This window comes from Apaloderma vittatum, unplaced genomic scaffold, assembly GCF_000703405.1.
Source record: "Apaloderma vittatum isolate BGI_N311 unplaced genomic scaffold, ASM70340v1 scaffold31685, whole genome shotgun sequence".
NCBI classification, from domain to species: Eukaryota; Metazoa; Chordata; class Aves; order Trogoniformes; family Trogonidae; genus Apaloderma; species Apaloderma vittatum.
In genome coordinates this window covers 17,325-30,934 of record NW_009718353.1, presented here as the reverse complement: position 1 = coordinate 30,934, position 13,610 = coordinate 17,325, and the positions used below count along the sequence as shown (strand labels likewise).

General features: G+C 50.0%; 1 protein-coding gene across 1 annotated transcript in view; it reads right to left on the bottom strand.

Annotated features, from left to right (window-relative positions):
• RANBP10 (RAN binding protein 10) overlaps positions 1 to 13,610 on the bottom strand; it is a 31,668-nt gene that overhangs the window by 962 nt on the left and 17,096 nt on the right. Inside the window, exons 5-11 of the mRNA XM_009870214.1 lie at positions 11,814 to 11,926; positions 9,231 to 9,339; positions 8,254 to 8,402; positions 5,239 to 5,434; positions 4,042 to 4,166; positions 3,079 to 3,224; positions 2,305 to 2,416 (exon numbers count right to left, since the gene is read on the bottom strand). Of these exons, the coding sequence (XP_009868516.1) occupies positions 2,305 to 2,416; positions 3,079 to 3,224; positions 4,042 to 4,166; positions 5,239 to 5,434; positions 8,254 to 8,402; positions 9,231 to 9,339; positions 11,814 to 11,926 (950 nt within the window). The remainder of the gene's footprint in view (positions 1 to 2,304; positions 2,417 to 3,078; positions 3,225 to 4,041; positions 4,167 to 5,238; positions 5,435 to 8,253; positions 8,403 to 9,230; positions 9,340 to 11,813; positions 11,927 to 13,610) is intronic.

Here is a 13,610-nt window from a genome sequence, read left to right as displayed (position 1 = left end):
GACCAAGAAAAAGGCAGTGGAGCTCCCGCTGCCTCAGCGTCTGCCACAAAATCCTCAAAGCGCAAGAGATCAAAGCGTGGAAGAATAAGGAAAAGGCAGGAGGAACCGGCACCAAGTGAGGGGCAACCTCTCCATCTCTACCGCCTGTGCAAGCCCACCCAGTCGGCCGAGGCTCACACAAACTCACTTGGTGCTCACCGCTGCTTCCCAGCTCCGCGTTTGCTACGTACGCAAGGGGGAACCCTCGGCTGAGCTAGACAAGGTGTCTCGCGACCTGTGTGACAAAGCACGTCCAGACACCGTCTTTCACGTCCCCCCCGGTGACACCCCTTCAAGCAACTTGTCTGTGCTCCTCAAGCACTGGGCAAACGACGGCGAGAACCGTGTCACCCCGCTGGGCAACCGCCCGTGCTGTCAGGGGAAAGGACGCTCCTTCCCAAACCACAGCATTGCTGCTCCTTCACTCAGACAGAACGGGAGCCCTCGTGGGGTTGTCCAGAAGCTGTTTCTCTCCACAGCAGTCAGTCTCTGGATCCCCTTCACAACGGGAGGTGCACGGACCCATCAGGAAATACGCGTGGGCACGGTCAGTGGGGCAGTGCACAAGAGCCAAGTGTGGGTTTCCGAGGCGGAGAAGCTGTCCAGGGGACAGTGTCTGGCCGATGCGGGATGGACTGAGCTAATCCTGATCGGAGAGTGTTCTGTGAAGCTACCTGAGCAACGACACCGCATGTGCCGGCGGGGCTGGTGATAGGATCAAGGGCCCTGTCTAGAATGAATCAATCCCTTTTTTGCAGGCTGTGACCTCGTTATGGCTCAACCCATTTCTCCACTGTGGGATTTTCTGTAGCTGGAGATGTCAGCAATGACATGGCAACTCCCTCTTAGAATCACAGAAACATAGTGTTGGGGGTTGAAAGGGAGCTCCAGAGCTCACCCAGTGCCACCCCCTGCCAGAGCAGGGTCACCCAGGGCAGCCCCACAGGAACGCGTCCAGGCGGGTTGGAAAGTCTCCAGAGCAGGAGACTCCACACCCTCTCTGGGCAGCCTGGGCCAGGGCTCCGGCACCCGCACAGCCAACAAGTTTCTCCTCAGGTTGAGCTGGAACTTCCCATGTTCTACCTTACACCCATTATTCCTTGTTCTGTCGCTGGGCACCACTGAGCAGAGATTGTCCCCTTCCCCTTGACCCCCACCCCTCAGATATTTCTCCACGTTCATCAATCCCCTCTCAGTCGTCTCCTTTCCAGGCTGAACAGCCCCAGGTCTCTCCGTCTCTCTTCCCAGCAGAGATGTTCAGTCCCTTGATCGCCCTCATAGCTCTTCCCTCAGGGAAAGCTACTGCATTTATTACACCAGGTTCAAGAACAAGCTGTTGGGCCAAGGAACATACTTGTCTAAAGAAAACAGAAGCGCAGGCATAAACGCTCAGCTCTGAGGACATAGAGGAGGGCAAGAGACTGCTCCTACCTGGAACTGGCCACGATCCATCCCGCTGACACAAAGAGCAAACCTCGTCAGGAAAAGGGTGACCGTCTCGCTGGCTGAAGCAAGCCAACCTATAACCAAATCTCTGCACAGCGCAGGGTCCTCTCAGCACGGTTAAGACCAGAAGGGAAAGAACAACAGGGCTGGATCGTTACCACAGCCCTGATTCCGACCCCGGACTGCAGGCAGCCAGGCTCTCTAGGAGGGATAGCACACGATGGGAATCCGCAGAGGCGACGCTCGAAGGGAAGACGGACCCATTGAACTCTGCAGGTCCAATGTGAGATCAAAAGTAACTGGATTTCTGGGCCCCCCTGCTTTAGAGCCACCGCTGTGGGAATCTGCTTCACTTACGAGCTGCTGCAACAGAGCAACTGCATTCCCTACCAGAAAGAAGGATGACACCAGGACAAAACTCTGCCAACACAAAACTCACGGAAAAGACCCGTCTAACCCTGGCCAGCGAGCTGATTTGGAGCAAGAAGGGTGAGGAATGCGTCAAAGGGATCTTGGTTTCTGCAGTAAACAGGGGAGGCAAAGCCTGAGGAGCATCCTTGGAAGCAGCATTGAGGAAAACCCAAGGAAGGGAGCCAAAAGGAGGTTAGTTTAGGCGGATCTGGTCTCTGCATGCTTCCTTTGCGCCCGCCACCTCCCTACACCACCGCCTCGACAGTCCCCAGCGACAGAAAGAGAGGCAAAAGCTCGACACGAGGATTTCTGAACTTTTCCTGACGCTCATGACCTCCCCTGCCCCAGGACAGCCCTTGAACGCAGGTATCTCCAGCGGGTAGAGCTCACACAGGAATCAGGCCTTACCCAAAATAGCACTATTAAGAGCAGCACACACAGGTTCCCTCTGGATCGGGTCCAGCTGTTGACCGACGGGGCAGTTCCAAGGGTCTGAGTAAGCTAACAAGCTAAACGCGTCCTGCGGGAGAGAACAGAGAGGCAGGGTAAGGGCAGGCACGGCTGCCAACACACGGGACAACCGCCGAGTCCATCAGCCGGGGCACCTCCTGCCATCACCAACGTGACGGGTGCCTACCTCCTGCAAAGAAATGGCCCTTTTCTTCTCGGCACCACACTGAGCCAGCAAGAGAGAGGATTAAAGAGGGCGTCCCCTCCACTTGGCAGGGGAGCCAGCACGGGAAGGCAGGTAGAGTGTCACCTGGAGAGAAGAAGAGCGAAGGCAGGCGTCCATCAGCCGGGGCACCTCCTGCCATCACCAACGTGACGGGTGCCTACCTCCTGCAAAGAAATGGCCCTTTTCTTCTCGGCACCACACTGAGCCAGCAAGAGAGAGGATTAAAGAGGGCGTCCCCTCCACTTGGCAGGGGAGCCAGCACGGGAAGGCAGGTAGAGTGTCACCTGGAGAGAAGAAGAGCGAAGGCAGGCAGGAGCCGGATTTCTTCTCTCCTGCGCCAAGAACTGAGTCTAGATGCTCCATGTTCACTGAGTTTCTGCCTCCGATCCCCATGCAGGCCCCCTCTTCCTCAACAGAGGCAGAAGTGGGGCTCGTCCACAGCTCTGCAAGAGAACCCATGACCCCAAGTCTTGGCCCTGCGACGCAGCACAAGGCCCCAGGCTTACCTGGAGCAACGTTTTGTGGATTGTGTTCTTCCCGTATTCTCTGCAAAGCTGCTCGCTCAGCATCTGCAGCTCCCGTCCAAACTGGATCATTCGCTCCGTGGCGGCGTGGTTCCCTCCACAGAGCTGCCTCTGGGGGCAGCTGTCTTCTAGGGGAAAGGCAGTGGAGAAGTCACCATCAGCAATCATTCCCCACCACACAACCTGTAAATTTCTTCCCTTTCCGGAGGGAAGCTTCCCAGTGGAAGCTTTTTGTGATCCCTGCACTACAACAGCCCATGGTGGGGTTTTCTCACAGCACCAGCTTGGTACAGGGAAAACGTGAGCTCAGTTTAATGCTTGAGGATCACCTACAAATAAAATATTGTGATAAAACCACGGGAGCTTGCAACTCCAGCCGTGTTACCCTTTCATGTGTGTGATACCACTTGTCTGACAAACCCTGGACTCAGAAAACTTTCAGTCGGAGATGCCCACACCACCAGCTTCCCAGGATGAGGTGGCCACGAGACCCATTATATATATATATAATATATAAAATCCCATTTTCGGAGGTCCTGTAGCCAATTCATCCTCTCCCTCCTGGCTGAAGTATCCACCCTGCGCTGAGGACATTTTGTGGCCGGGCACCAGCTTGGTTCAGGTCCTCAGAGGGCAGAAGTGCCAGGACTGCTCTGAGCTGGGACTCCCGATCAGTGCTGAACAAACCCTTTGACTCCTGTTGCTCTCCCTGCTCCACAACATCACCAGCACTGCTGTGAGACTATAGAGACCATGAGATTATGAAGCCAGATCTGGTTTTAGTTCCAAGAGAGATTCATTTTCCCCGTGAAAGAGGCATCTTGACAACTGGGGTGGGGAAAGAAACCCTAAGTACATGGTTTTCCCCCACAATCCAATCACAGTTTTAACTCTCAATACCAGCTCCTGCTACTCCCTTTACCCCTTCTGCCTCTGAGGCCCTACCCATGCTGGACTCATCCGTCTGGAGGATCTCTTCGTGTTTGTAGGTGCCATTCATTATCCTGGCGGATGAGTTTTCCAGGACTCCGTTGGGGTAATGCTCAGCCTCCATTTCCATCTCGCTGTCACTGAGGGGAAAGGAGGAAAGAAAGGTCAGACGGCTAAATTAGAAAGGGAAGAAATTAAGAGCTGAGGTGTCAAACCGTGTCCAGCAATGGCCAGCAAACCAGGAAAGGTGTCAGCTGGACTACAGGGAGCTAGATGGTGTAATTCAGCGGAGCAAAAACAGCTGCAGGCTTCCAAAATCAACTTAGGAAACCAGTTTCTTTTCTGAAAGTTCTCATTGTAATTACAGGTACAGAGCATTTATGATTTTCCTTTCAGGAAGCACTCGTCTCTGGGCCAGACAACACACAAACACACTGAACAGGAGGGAAATCTTGGCTGCAGCAAGGCATCAACCTTTGTAAAAGTGCAATACAGAACACAAGGGCTCTGGGCTTAAGTGTTCAAGACAGCAGTCCTGATAAGACTGATGATGAGAAAATCTTGCTGGGACTTGGGCTCTACATTTTTTTTAAAAGAATCATAAATCCAGCCTTATCAAATGATTCTGGTCAACTGAGTCTAGACCCGTTAGACCAGAGCGCTCAAAGCCCCAGCGTGGCCTCAAACACTTCCAGGGAGGGAGCTGCCTTGCTGACACAAGGGTGAAACAAATCACTGTTGATTCAGAGGCTCGTCTGGAAGGAACCAGTCAACAGGCAGAGGTAACCCAAGAAAAATACTCAAGAGGATGATGCATCAACCCAGTAATCGCTTGAGCTGCTGCCTCCCCCACCAAGGGGCAGGCGAGCTGCTTCGCGGCAGCAACTGAACGGCGCAGGGAGCTGTACCAAAACCAGCTTCTACATGAACTGTCACGCTGGGCTCTGAGGACATCAGTTTAACGGGACAGCTTGGTGTTTGAAACCAGAGCATCGTAATATTCCTCACGAGACGAGCCTCCAAGCCTAAGCTGGAGCGGGAGAACTGGAAGAGGCTTGTTTCTGCTGGGAATGGTAATGGCCCTGGAGATAGGAAGAGCTATTTTGTTGTTCAGAAGTGCAGGACAGACGCCCCTTCTGGCTTCTCAGAAAGCAGACGGAGCCGTCTGCCACCACCTCACCCTCCTCAGGCAGCTACCAAGAAAAAAATTACCTGGTTTCTTGGTTACTCGTACTACTGTGCTGCTGAGATTTGGTAGAATCTGTAGAATTGGACTCCGAGTAGTTCACAGATGAGGGGGAGGAGGAAGAGGAAGACGAAGATGATGAACTCAGCGTTGGGTATTTACTGTGACTCTGTTTGCTTTTTGTGGACACGACTCCGTTGCTACAGGTTGGACTATCCGCTCCTGAAAGTCAAGAAGAAAAGGAAAAATGAGAGTGGACTGACAACATCGCTCTGTTGGGAAGTCAAAAATGCAGCAAGAGCACAGGAAGAAAGTAAAACAAGATCGCGGATCTTAAATTACGTTTCGTTGTTCTTAAATGCAATGGGGTTTCGAGGACACACGAATGGACGTGGAAGGAACCCCGCTGCTCAGCAGCAACACCTGAGCTTAAGGAAGTTCTAAAAACGGGCTGTAAGTAAGAGCTCAGCAGAAACAGCTCAGACAAGCTCAGAAATTATTGGTTTGTAAAGAAGTTTACCAATTCTCTTGACACAAACCCAAATATTTCTCATAAACCCTCTCCTAAACTATGAGAGCATCTGCAAAACCAGGGCCACAAGGAGAAATCCTTGCAAGCAGAACTTCCCACAACCCATCTAACATTAGGGATATACTGGGATTCACAAAACCTTCAGCAAACAGCTCTTTATAACCCTAAGTCAACCTTCCTCATTCAGGAGAGCAGACGTCACTGAAAAGAGAGTCAGGTTGACATTTCATCCCCACAAAAGGTTCCTGCCAAGCTGTGGAACTCACCGACACAGCATACAAACCTTTGGTCATTACCATTCAAAAACGACAGGCTAAACTTAATAGAAGCTATTTAAGACCAAATCAACCACAGATCATTAGAGGCTTGGATAATATTTTGGGAAAAACCTCGCTGTGGGCTTGCCGCCTTCATATATTCTTCTCTCCGCAATCAATATCGACCACAGGTTCTTGGCCGGATGATGGGACGCGGCGCGGCTGTTCCTCCAGAAGTGATGACGATGTATATTCAAATTTATGAGCTGATCCCACAATTACATTTACAGCAAGGGGATTTATTTCTATTTCTATTGCGGCAACTCAATGCATTTCAACAGCAGCCACACCACAGGCTGGGCACCCCAGGTCTGCTTCATCTTTTTGAAACGGGCACTGACGAAACCATCACAGTTCTGAAAGCGCGAGGTCTGACAGGGTGAACTCTAGAAGGTGACGTCTCATACACGGTGATACACGTACATGAATGCTGCCTTGCGTTGCAGGGTTTTTCTTCAATGTAGGCACCTCCTGGTTGAAAATTGGAGCTTTTATGGACTGATTCTGACTATTTAGTCAGAGAAACCTTGGGCTTCTTGCAACACAGTATAGGAAAACAAAGGTACTGGCTTGGGGAGGTGAGGGACAGCTTGGAGACATTCAAGCAACTGTCTTCCTTGCCCTTAAACGTTTGCCTGTCTGCAGTTTGCCACATGCAGCAGCAGGATTTTAGGAATACTGAATCAAAATACACCCTGTGAGCAGCTCAAGGCTCAGGGAAGCAGCTCAGACTGTTCTCAGGGGCTCTGCAGGTCATACTGCCTGGCCCCACGCCATCTTCACAGTCAGTCATTACCTAGGGAAGATATCTTGCATGTCCTGGTTGATCTTGTTCTTTCCATTTCAAAACCTAAAGCTGAATTTCCCCAACTGCTCCAGAGATGGGGTTTGCGGGTGCGGATCCATTCCCTTCTCACATGTTTAGAGCCTGCAAGGTGAAGTCCACCCACAGGGGAGGGCGAAGCAAGGCAGCCCCTAACCTTTCGCTCAGTTGGCCAGAAAAGTCTCTTCTGCTTGGTTGTCACGGGAAAACAATTCTCTTGTAGATTCCAAGGCAGAGGAAACAGGTTTCGCCTTCCGGATCTGCTCTGACAGCGTAGCGGACAAAGGTGTGAATTTTGCCTTAAACATTTCCTGTCGTTTTTATAAACCCCCAGCTTGGTGAAAAAAGTTTCTGGTTCTGTGTGACAAAGTGATGGAATGTTGCAGAGGGGCGATCCGATAAGGCTACAGATACTCAGACAATACTGATGAGATCAGGTATTCTTGCGCAGGCAGGATGGCCTTATCTAGCAGCCTGTCTCCCAAGGAGACGGGACATTTGCGCACGCTAATGAGAATTACCAAAATAATTCACACATGCCAACAAGTACCAGAACCAATGAAGTGTCTTGATCCCCTACTGACATTCCGCACATCCGCATGCAGAAAACTGTGTATAAACTAAGGCAAAGTAAAGCAAGAAGTGGCAGAAGAAGAAAAGAAGAAAAGTGCAGGAGCAGAAGAAGAAAAGAAGAAGAAAAGGAGGAGAAGAAGAAGAAAAGAAGACAACAACGGATGCATCCTGAGCTCTGCTTTGGCTGGACCAAAGTAATCACACTGTTTACTTAGTTCATGCTTAAATTTCTTTCTTGTAATGGTCAAGAATAACATTGTCCATTATAATATTGTGTTTAGATGTCCTGTATTATCTCTTGTTATCATCAAGTTATTATAGTTTATTGCATATTTAGCCTTTTTCCTGGTTTTTGTTATATTGACTGCCCTATCGTGTTTTTAAATCAGAATCCATTGTCGTGAGCCCGATCTATGTGTTGTGATAAATTTAATAATAAATGTTTGTCTGTGGACCTTGAGACTTCTCTCACCATTGTCCACTCTGTTGGGGTATTACGAATCTAAAAGTCACCTGTCCCCCTCTCCTGGGCGGGACATGCCAGACAGCTTGGACAGTGAAACACCGAGTCACTAGTGGCTGCACCTTCAAAAGCTTTTTTTACTATAAAAAACCCTACTCTGCAGGCAACTGTGTAATAGTACAGACAGCCAAAATAGTAGTATGTCCTCAAAGCACCAAAAGGGAAAGGAGCGTATCACAGAACAGTTTGGAAAGTAGCAGGTACCCTAACACACAACTACTCCCACCTTTGACATTTGCTCTTCTCGCCAGGAGACACGGAAAACGCACTCACCCGTACTGTGAACGTGGGAGTTGCTTGATCCATGTCTAGGACTTAAGCTGGGGGAGCCGGGGTAACTGTCCTGGGATCTGGGGCTGCGGGCGCTGAAACAACGTACTTCACTGTCCGTCCCGTTCACCATCTCCACAAACTGCCGACACCTGATTTCATAGGAGGGAAAAAGGAGAAAAAGGGCGCGTGACAGGCGGGATGCTCTGCACGGAGGCTTCCCGAGTGGAGAAATCCTAGAAACTGCATAGAAGTTAAATCTCTTGGCTTCCAAAAAGACATTTCAGGCTCCTGGGACAAAGGCGCCAGGTATTACGAGCGCTCCGATAATGCTGCGGGAGGAAGGAGTTCAGAAACTGCAACTACGGTGGATTTTTTTTTTCCCTCAAGGGTGAAGAGGCTAAATCTGCCAAGTATCACAGCTCCTCCACTATTCCCTCAACCTAGAAATACTGGTGGCCAACAGAAAATAGAGAAGGAAGGGTAAAATACGCAATACCCACAGTGACAGCCAGGACAGCTCCTTATTTAGCTTTACTGGGAATTGTCCTCCAATGTCTCGGGAGACTGGGGAGAGCCATTCTGTACGGGCTGAGAGAACTGGGATATACAAACAGTTTTTCCCAGAAGTCTCTACCCCAGACAGCCTCTTCTCTTCATCTGTCTTTCTAGCAACCTTCATCGCGACTGCCACGCGCTCTGGCGTTGCAAAACCTCCAACAAGACAAGTCAAGGCCATCTGCGAAGGAGCTCCTGGCCGTCAGAATTTCACCCACCTCGTGAGGCAAAGCCACGCTGGGTCCGAGCAGCACCAAAAAGTCTACTTTGCTACCAACCCTGCACAACAATCCGTGTCCTCTCCCTCCTGCTGCCAAAGGGATTCCAAACAATTTGAAGACAGACTAAGCTGGACGGCCTCTTTCTTCTCCCCTCCATCTACAGATTTCAGCATTAGGGAGTGTAAAGCTACTCATACTTACTTTAACATGAAGAGCAGGTTGGGGTTATGTTCTAGGAGGCCGGGGTAGAGCTGTTGGGTGGCTTCTATAGCCTCTCCCACTCTGCCTGCTAATACTAGCTTCTGTATTCCTGAAAGCAAAAGGACATTTATGGACATTTATTGTCACAGACAGCCAGAAGAGTTGGCTCACATACACCCCACAGCTCCCCATCAGCCCCCAGCGTGAGGGCCAGGGAGAACTGGGGACCAGTTTTGTTTGTTACAGGCTAGGATGAAGAAAAGCCTGTGAAAAATGAAGGACATTCCGTTAGCAGCTCCAAGTCCAGGAGCAGAAGGATGGGCAGGGTGATGTTGGCACGCTGGGGTGGGTGTGCTCTGCTTCCCCAATATCCTCACCTCGCAGCAGAAATAGCTATAGCAACAAAACCGGGCTCCTGCAAGTCCCACCTCAGTGTATTTGCAGAGAAATAACATGTGCTTGGCCTACAGTGAGGATGGGGCCCCTGGGAGCTCCAAGAAACAGCTACTGAGTAAGTCAGAAACAGCTCAGTGGGTTGATACGAAACACAAGACAGAAGCCATCTATCAACCTGGGCGTTCATGTCCCACATATGTTCCCTCAGCAGGTCAGAAGACACAAGCTCAAGACTTGAGATCCCATCCCTGAACACTCAGAGAAGCTGCTGATCTACAGAGGTCCACATCTTGTTTATTTTTTTTTAAGTGTACCTAAAGCTGACAACTAAAAGTGCTTAAAGCTAAAAAGGTGTTGTTTTTCCAGGACTCCCTACAAAGCACAGAGAGGTTTTCAAATTGCCCGTGAGGGGCTTAGCAAAGCAGAAGGTGACTAACAACAGGCCGTGACTTCGGTGAGTCCAAGCGGTTGAAAGCCCAGCCTGGCAACTCTCATTAGCAATCCCCGCTAACGATCTGCAACCACTTGTCTTGGCTTGTCTATTCGCTCGCTCTCATAGCCAAAAGCTAAATCATAGAAACACAGAATGTTGGGGTTGGAAGGGACCTCTAGAGATGATCCAGTGCCACCCCCTGCCAGAGCAGGGTCACCCAGGGCAGCCCCACAGGAACGTGTCCAGGCGGGTTGGAAAGTCTCCAGAGCAGGAGACTCCACACCCTCTCTAGTTCAAGTTGGACTCTACGAGTCCAACGGAGAGCTACGAGGATGATGAAGGGAGTAGGTCCCAAGGAGACTCCACACCCTCTCTGGGCAGCCTGGGCCAGGGCTCCGGCACCCGCACAGCCAACAAGTTTCTCCTCAGGTTGAGGTGGAACTCTCCATGTTCTACCTGACGCCCATTATTCCTTGTTCTGTTGCTGGGCACCACTGAGCAGAGATTGTCCCCTTCCCCTTGACCCCCACCCCTCAGATATTTCTCTAGGTTAATGAGATTCCCCCAAAGCCACCAGCGTGTGTTGCAGAGTCTCCTTCGTTTCGTTCTCCATTTCTTCCAGACGCTGCCACGTCCGTTTTCCTGTCTCACTGCTCCCAAGAGCTCTCTCCTTTGCCTTGTTTGGCAACTCTCGGAGATGTTGCTGCCTTTTAGACTTTCCTCTCTCTTTGTTTCCCCACCTGTGCTCTCCTCACACCTTTTATCTAAGTCCCAACTTCAGAGCTTTACATTCCTTCCACCTGCCTCAGCCCCTGCCCTGTGTCAAAAGGAGACTGCGCTCTCTCACGTGCCTCCCGTTAAAGCTTTACCAACTAAAACCAGAACAACGGCTGGGGTCGGGGTTGGGTAACGCGTGATCTGGAAAGCACAAAAGCCCATCAGCACGAACGGGCAGCAGCTAACAAGTTATTTTGGGTACTAAGCAGAGTCCCCAAATGAACCCAAACGCTGGCTAAGCGCGTGCAATGTATGGGGAGGGAGGTACAAAAGGGGCACGATGCTCCCGGTACGTAACGGTCACATGAGGAACGGTTGACAAAGGGAAGGGAAACGTACAGAGCGGGATGTGTAGCCTGTATTCAGCAGCCAGGAGAATGCAGAAAAAGCGCTGATGACTCCACAGTCTGAGCTTGTGAACAGAAAAATCTAAAAAAAAATAAAATACCCCCAAAAGTGCAGCAGGAGAAAGGTGAGAGTTAAAGGTGCAGGAAGCCAAAGCCATTTCGGAGGAAGGAGCAACCAAAAACAGGCACAGGCTACAAATCCTTTCCCCAGTGCAACGTGTCAGCTAAACACCTTGGCTGTGAATTGGCAAAATCCTCGACATGCAAAAAAACTGACCCGAAGACACAACGTGCAAAGGAACCGGAAGGTTCGTTAACTCTGGGAGTCGCAGCAGCAACAGGCTGATGTGTCTGGATCCCCAGGACCACGCTAACGAAACTGCCCCTGGCACCGACGAACCCAAACCCACAGGGATCCTGGTACGTGGTGACATATATCCCAGGTAACCAACTCTCGAGCTCTCTGGCACTACCTCCAAGAAAGCACCTTCTGCCCAAGATATCACCTTCAGCCTGATGTGTGAAACCACCGGTCTCAAAACTGAGTCACTTCCTCTCTTCCAGGGTGCAGCTATTCAACAAAACTGAGGAAAATTAATCGAGACGGTGGGAAAACGGAGCAAGACTTACTTTGCCTGTTCTTTATTGAGGTCTGTTCTTCCTGGATCGTGGTGTCTGTGACTCTGGCAAAGGCAGTTGCTGTTGAACAGTACCCATGATGAACTAAATACGACGAAACCATACTAGAAAAGAAGAAAATACAAATGGATGAAGAAACATTGGCAAAAGAGGGTCATCCCACCGGAGGGAAAAAAACCCCATCACCGCGACAGAAGCTGCGAGTTCAGTGACTGCGCTCAGCTTGCTTGGGACAACTCCGGTCCTACTGCTGCATCCAGATGGTGTGAATTCACAAGAGAGGCACCTGATCGTCAGGTCTCAGGAGGAAGGCTCAAAATAAAAATAAAAATAATAATAAATACAAGAAAAAAATACTCTCAATGCATCTATGGTATTTATTTATGCATTTAATGGCCAAGGGTCACTCAGCACTGTGTTACTGCCAGTGATGTCTTCATAGAATGTGAACCTCAGAGGGCAGCTCATGCCTTTCAAATAGATCTCAAAAAAAAGAGGTTCTGGTCCTAAATTTCTTCCACGACTTAATTTTGCCAGCAATTATGTCTTTGATAGTTTGATCTCCTTATGAATTCTATGCATACCTGCTGATTTCCAAGGAGCAGACCGTCAGCATCGATTTTACAAACATTAATACATTTTCAGGTCATATAATCAAAAAAGGTTAGGGGGGAGGTAGTGTGGCTGTTGGAAAACAAATGCAACAAACCCATTTTTCTGAACAGACCATTTCAAGAGCGCTTGTGCCTTCCTAGGATATGGCAGGTAAATGTTAGTGCTCATTGGATTTTACCAAAACTTAAAAAGCCAGCACGGGATTTCAAAGCTTCTAGTGATGAACCTCAAAACAGGCTTCACCTGATGAAGCTGGTGTTGATTCGATCAAGGCGCACGACAAAATGCACATTCAACTCGGCTACTTTCAGTTCAAGAAAGAAGCATTTTATGAGTCAGCCATCATTTTCAGGCGTAACTTCGCGAGCAGCCGCGTCAGTTTTAAAATTTGTAGCAAAAATTAATGCTCCCCACCGCTGCTGGCACAAGCCATGCCCTCTGCCCTTGGCACGGTGCAGACAGGCGGCATGAAGTGCACCCCTTTCAGAATCCCAGGTTCTCCAAAAACCAGCTTTTATCGCTTGGCAGCCATGGCTGAGACTTGCTGGGAGCAGAAATGCTCAAACCAATGGAGCAGCTACCTCCATGCTGCATCTCGGGGTGTTTCCCTCACTAGAGTGGTCACGGTGGTGGCAGAGGGGCTTCTACCGTCTGTGGCTCTTCTTCCAGGCTTCTCTGTGCAAATTACTTGAAGTTCTCCTCGTTCTGCATGGTACCATCGAGATTCTCAAATTAATAATTCCGAGTCCTCCCAAAATACGGACCTGCACGCTTCCTCCTCCCACAACCAACCCCACCAGCTGATCTCTCAGGTGACTCCTACCTGAGATTCTTCATGGCAAGAGCTAAAAAAGACTGGAGATCCTCTAAGACTGGAAGAGCACATAAAGAAGACAAGGTATCCATTCAAGGTTTCAAGCACTCAAAAACCTTGCCAGCTCAGCCTCTCCCGTGACAGCATATCCAGGAATCATAGAACAATTGGAAAAGACCCTTGGGATCCACGTTGGAAAAGACCCTTGGGATCATCGAGTCCAACCATTAACCCTACACTACAAGGTCACCCCTAAACCATCTCCCCCAACACCCCATCTAAGCGACACTTGAACACATCCAGGGATGGCGACTCAACCCCCTCCCCAGGCAGTCTGTTCCAGGGTCTGACCACTCTTT